Source organism: Carlito syrichta, unplaced genomic scaffold, assembly GCF_000164805.1.
Source record: "Carlito syrichta isolate Samal-C Ts95f unplaced genomic scaffold, Tarsius_syrichta-2.0.1 Scaffold305222, whole genome shotgun sequence".
Lineage (NCBI taxonomy): Eukaryota > Metazoa > Chordata > Mammalia > Primates > Tarsiidae > Carlito > Carlito syrichta.
Window position 1 is genome coordinate 84282 of NW_007249318.1, and position 6657 is coordinate 90938.

The 6657-nt window shown below is 39.7% G+C and overlaps 1 protein-coding gene across 2 annotated transcripts in view; it reads right to left on the bottom strand.

Annotated features, from left to right (window-relative positions):
* The window catches only part of IPP (intracisternal A particle-promoted polypeptide), a 50302-nt gene that overhangs the window by 25556 nt on the left and 18089 nt on the right, over positions 1–6657 (bottom strand). For both annotated transcript variants that reach the window (XM_021714098.1, XM_008061368.2), the window contains exons 3-4: positions 4566–4721; positions 1968–2135 (exon numbers count right to left, since the gene is read on the bottom strand). In XM_021714098.1, coding sequence (XP_021569773.1) covers positions 1968–2135; positions 4566–4721 — 324 coding nt within the window. The remainder of the gene's footprint in view (positions 1–1967; positions 2136–4565; positions 4722–6657) is intronic.

Consider the following 6657-nt stretch of genomic DNA (forward strand, 5'->3'; position numbering starts at 1 on the left):
TGCCTAGCTAATTTTTTTTTTTGTTTTTTTTTTGTAGAGACAGGGTTTCACTATATTGCCCAGGCTGGTCTCAAATGTAATTTTTATTATTATCAGTTTAAGCGTGTGGTTTTTATTTTTGCTATTATTACTTCTACTATTATTATTACTATAGTAATACTCCACTGTGGTGCTTCATGTGGGATCTAAAAATTTAATTGCACAAAATGTTGGATCACATTGTTTTAAGATTTAAGAAAAGACTAGAGTAAGGCTGTTATACAGACAGGGGGAAAACTGCCTATCATGTTATACCTGAATTCTTCTCATCATGAAAAAAATAAAATAAAATAAAATAAAATAACTAATTTCTTTGTTGGAATTTCTGATATACAATGGCATTTATTGATTTAATAAACAGTTTTGCTGACATGATTATGTACCCTCCAAAAGAAAAACAAAAATCAAATAGTGCCTATATCTCTCACAATTTGAACTGATATTATCATGGTCAGAAAATAATCATAAAATTTTTGAAATATAACTTTTAGTGTTTTAGACTGATCCATAAAAATAAAGCAAAAAGATTACCTGTAAGATTTAGATATGACCTACCTAGGTTTGCTATAAAGACATATTAGCCAGAATCAATTATTGATTTTAAAAGTGTTAGCATTTCTTTCTTTCTTTTTTTTGAGTCAGGGCCTCACTCTGTCGCCCAGGCTGGAGTACAGTGGCACAGTCACAGCTCACCACATCCTTGACCTATTGGACTCCTACCACAGCCTCCTGAGTAGCTGGCACTACAGATGCACACTATCATGCCTGACTAAAAATGTTTTGTAAAGACAAGGTCTTGCTATGTTGGCCATGCTGGTCTCAAACCCCTGGCCTCAAGTGGTCTTCCCACCTCACCTTCCCCAAATGATAGAATTACAGGCGTGAGTCACATGCCTGAACTAACTAATAACAGTATAGAAAACAGTGATTTCAGTTCAGAAATGTATCTCACTGTCTAGCTGACTTGGTTTCTATATATCTACTGTCCAGACAACTTGGTTTATTAAAAATGAATCATAATGCAGTTTTTAAAATTTTTTAGCTAGGCTCAGTGGCTCAGTCTGTAACCCTGCACTTTGGGAGGCCAAGATAAGTGGATTACCTGACCCTGTGGGTTCGAGACCCGCCTGGGCAACTTTGCAAGACCTCATCTCTACAATAAATCAAAAAATTAGCTGGGCGTGGTAGCGCGTGCCTGTAGTTTCAACTACTTGGAAGGCTGAGGTGGAAGGATCCCCGGAGCCCAGCAGGTCGAGGCTGCAGTGGCCGGGAGTGGACACTGCACTCCAGTCTGGGCGACAGAGTGAAACTCCAACTCAAAAATAAAAATAAAAAAGAATTTTTAAAAATTATCATAAATATTGATCTAAATTTTGGTGCCACATTTTATAAACAACTCAAATCAAACCCAGCTGGGCGTGGTGGCTCAAGCCTGTATCCCAGTACTTTGGGAGGCCAAGGTGAGGGGACTGCCTGAACCCACAGGTTTGAGAACAGCCTGGGTAACTTGGCGAGACCTCATCTCTACAATAAATAAAAAATTAGCCGGGCATGGTAGCGCGCACCTGTAGTTCCGGCTACTAGGAAGGCTGAGGCGGAAAGATTGCCTGAGCCCAGTGGGTCAACGCTCAGGTGGCCGTGACCATGCCACTGCACTCCAGCCTGAGTGATAGAGTGAGATGCCAACTCAAAACATAAACAAACAACAACAATAAAAACAAACCCAAGTATTCTGGTTTATGATAAATCACAGTATCTCTGGCATGAAATATTCAACATCTTGTGTTTCCTTTTTCTTTCATTCATTTATTCAATAAATATTTATTGAGCACAACTATATATATGTATATCACATACCAATATATATAAGGCATATAAGAATATAGCCAACTATACTAATAAGAGAAATAAATCATTTTTATTATTACCTCCAATAGCGTATACCATCCCTCCCAGAACAGCTACTCCCAGCCCACTTCGAGCCTGATGAAGAGAAGACACAGTGGTCCAGTACTGGCTAAAGGTGTCAAAACGTTCCACACAGCTAAGGGCTCTGCTATCATTCCAACGCCCCCCTTGCAACCGAGTATATCCACCTAAACAAAAGAAGAAAAGGAAATACAAAACAAATCCCTTATTACTAAAAATGGAAATAGCAGTAATAAGGAAAATCTAGCCCTTTACACTCAAACATTTAGTAAAATTATTATATATCAAGAAAGAATTGCTTTAGCACTTGCAATATCTATGTATATGTATAAAATAAAATATATTATTCTTAAATGTGCCAATTCCTGAAAGATTGTAGCTTAAATGCAGTAAGGTTACCCTCAGTGGTTTGCCACATAGTCTTGCTTATAATAGAATGCTAGGCAAAATATAAATCTAGGTGCTGCTTGTCTGTCTTGTTAGGAAACTCATTATGACTTCCATTAGCATCTTTTTAAAATTAAAAACAGTGGTTGAGGCTGGGCATAGTGGCTCATGCCTGTAATCCCAGCACTTTGGGAGGCCACGGTAGGAAGACTGCCTGAGCCCACAGAATCGTGACCAGCCTGGGCAACTCGGTAAGATCTCATCTCTACAATAAATAAAAAAATTAGCTGAGTGTGGTGGCACGTGCCTATAGTTCCAGCTACTTGGAAGGCTGAGGCGGAAGGATTGCCTGAGCCCAGCAGGTTGAGGTTGCGGTGACCGTGAGCATGCCTCTGTACTCCAGCCTGGGTGACAGAGTGAGACTCTGACTCAAAAAAAAAAAAAAAAAAGGAAAAAATAGTGGCTGAAATCGTGTTTGGACTGCACATCCAATCAACAAAGCAATTTTAGCTGTACTCAAAAGATGTATACGCCGGGCTCAGTGGCTCAATTTGTAATCCCAGTGCTTTGAGAGGCCAAGGTGAGTGGATTTTCTGAGCCCATGGGTTCAAGACCTGCCTGGGCAACTTGGCGAGGCCTCATCTCTACAACAAATCAAAAATTAGCTGAGCATGGTAGCGCGCACCTGTAGTTCCAGCTAGTTGGAAGGTTGAGGCAGAAGGATCGCCGGAGCCCAGCAGGTCAAGGCTGCAGTAGTCGGGAGTAGCCACTGCACTCTAGTCTGGGTGACAGAGTGAGACTCCAACACACACACAAAAAAGCTGTATACTTAAATGTTACTATCTGCTTAAAATTTTACATATAATTATAAATAAACTATAAGTCACAGCATATATAAAGTACTTATATAATAACATTATTTATATAGATCTGGACAATCTTTTGCTTTATACATATAAAATATTGATAAAGCTCCATGCTTTTTATTTATTTATTTTTTTTAAAGTCCTAGAACCTGAAGATAAAGTTTAATGCTTTTTAAAAGAAAAATGAAAACAATTTTTAATATGTTCCTCTGATATTCCCATGGAACATCCTGTACAACTATACTTTGGAGAACACTGATTCCTATAATGCCTCATGACTATTTAAGACATTGTGAAAAGTTCAAACGCTTGAGATTTATTTTCTTTATTTTTCACAAGAATTCAAATTTTTAACTTTTAAAACATTGCTTCCGGCTGGGTGCAGAGACTACAGGCACATCTGTAGTCCTAGCTGCTTGGGAGGCTGAGGTGGGAGAATAGCTTTAGTCCCGGGGGTCCCGGTTATGGTGAGCCATGATCATGCCATTACACTCCAGCAGAGTGAGAATCTGATGCAAAAAACCCAAAAAACAAAAACCAGTGTTTCTTTAGTCAGTTATCTAATGATGACTGGGTAATCTAAGAAAAGATTGGCAAGGTGCAGTGGCTCAGGCCTGTAATCCCAGTACTTTGGGAGACCAAGGTGAGGGGATTGTCTGAGCCCACGGGTTCAAGAACAGCCAGGCAACTTGGCAAGACCTCATGTCTACAATAAATCAAAAAATTAGCAAGTCGTGGTAGTGTGCGCCTGTAATTTTGGCTACTTGGAAGGCTGAGGAGGAAGGATCACCAGAGCCCAGCTGGTCAATGCTGGGGTGGCCATGAGCATGCTACTGCACTCCAGCCTGGGTGACGGAGTAAGACTGCAACTCAAAAAAAAAAAAAGAATCCAAAGATTTAGATCACAGAATAACAGATGTCCAATGAGTAGCAATTTATTTTTAGATGTGCTCACCATAATAGATGTGGTCACCATAATATATAAATGCAATTTATAAATCTTAGCCTTATAACTTATACATTTATATATATATAATTTATAATTTATAAATCTGTATGTGAAATTCAATATGCCTCTTTGACATACCTGCATATTCTGACATGTATAGCAATAAAATATTAAAAGATTTTGATCCTGGAAATAAAGAAAATTTGTATTACTTTCTTTTTCGAGTTGGAGTCTCTCTCCATTGCCTAGGCCGGAGTACAGTGGCAAGCTCACAGCCACCCCAGCATCGGCCTGCTGGGCTCAGGCGATCCTTCCACCTCAGTCTTCCAAGTGGCCGGAACTACAGGTGCGTGCTACCATGCCAAGTTATCTATTACTTTTTAAAATGCTCTTACCTACTGCATACAGGTACTTTCTTGCTTTCTTCCGAGGTCGAATCTTAGATGTCTGCAGAAAACTACAAAACTTGTTCTCTTTGGGAGACTTGCACACTTCACAGTATTCTTTCAAAAGTGTTTGCAATGCAACACGAAGATTAAAATCGGATACCCCTAAAGCAATATTTTAAAAGACAATGTTTGAAACAACTTTTAAATAGTACAGAAAAAACATGTTTCTATAAAGATAAGGCACATTTAATCATCACGTAATACAAACTCATTATCAAACAATTGTGTTTGTTTCCTACAAAACCAAATATTTTTTCTCATTGCTCATGAAGAATATACTTTCCTTAAATCTATCAAAGATTGTTTTAAAAATATGCTTCACAGCCGGGCTTGGTGGCTCAGCCTGTAATCCCGCACCTTTGGGAGGCTGAGGTGAGTGGATTGCCTGAGCCTGAGGGTTCGAGACCTACCTGGGCAACTTGGTGAGACTTCATCTCTACAATAAATCAAAAATTAGCTAGGTGTGGTAGCGTGCACCTGTAGTTTCAGCTACTTGGAAGGCTGAGGCGGAAGGATCGCCGGAGCCCAGCAGGTTGAGGCTGCGGTGGCCGGGAGCAGCCACTGCACTCCAGTCAGGCGACAGAGTGAGACTCCAACTCAAAAAAAAAAAAAGTATGTACAATTATGTCATTAACTTTTTTAAATGATCGACAAAGCAGGAAATAAAAAATTCTGGGGGAATGAGTACCATCTCCTAAAGAGACCTTGAGTCTGATGAGGTAGGTTGTCCCTGCTGAAGATTGCTTAGCTGAGGAGGTAAACTAGGGATGAAAGTCAATCTGTGGCCCATTTGCCAAGCTATAAGAGCTGTCCCCTCTAATGGGGCACTATTTTCTAATTTGCACAAAGGCGCTATATATGCCAGCAAGAGACTATCTCCTAACCTTGTTCCTATATCCATGGCCTTGTCGCTACATCCCAGACAAGAAGCAATATTAAAGAAAGAAGGTCAACTAACAAACTTTTGAGAATCCTCACCAATAATTAATAATTTGGAGAGAGACAGAATGAACAGTGGAAAGCAGAACTGAGAAAAAGTAACAAACAAGACCACTAAGATAAAGTCTTACTGAGTATGGTGGCTTATGTCTGTAATCCCAACACTTTGGGAGGTGGTGGTGAGAGGATTGGCTGAATCCAGGAGTTCAAGACCAGCCTGGACAACTTGGCAAGACCTCATTTATACAATAAATAAAAATATTAGCCAGGTATGGTGGCTCATGCCTGTAGTTCCACCTACTTGGAAGGTTGAGGCAGAAGGATCGCCTGAACCCAGCAGGTCAAGGCTGCAGAGGACGTGAGCGTGCCACTGCACTCCAGCCTATATGACAGAGTGATTCTGACTAAAAAAAAGTAAATAAATAAATTAAAATAAAATAAAAAGTCTTTACAGGACCATCAGTAAAGGTAGAAAGAATCACTAGGGTTTGCCACCTAACAATACAGTGGTAGCCAAAGTCCCCACTAATAGCATACATCTCTGGCTAGGCTAAGTAGGCCCAGATATAAGATTAATAGCAGGCTCTCAATAGGGAGAAATGCATCCAAGAATTAATTTTAATATAAACCCTATGAAACAGGAGCTCAAAAACAGGTGAGATGCATTGCAAAGGAAATTAACTGAGAACTAAAATGACACAAACACAACATATATAACTGAAAATCAATTCCGTGATTTGGAGGAAAGGCTTGAAGAAATACTTGTGAATAGAAAGAAAAAAATATTATAACATTAGATGACTAATATGGAAGACACAGAAGTTCCAATAAAAGGATAAAGACTACAGGTGAAACACTGAAAAAATTCAGAAACTCCATACAGGGAAATTTCCCCAAAATGAAGGAAAAACTAAACTTTCAAAAGGAAAGGATATATGGTAGTCTAATGAAAAACAGCAAACTTCAAAACAAATCAAGAATAATGAAAGAGAGCCGGGCATGGTGGCTCAGCCTATAATCCCGTGCCTTTGGGAGGCTGAGGTGAGTGGATTGCCTGAGCCCGCGGGTTCGAGACCCGCCTGGGCAGCGAGACCTCACC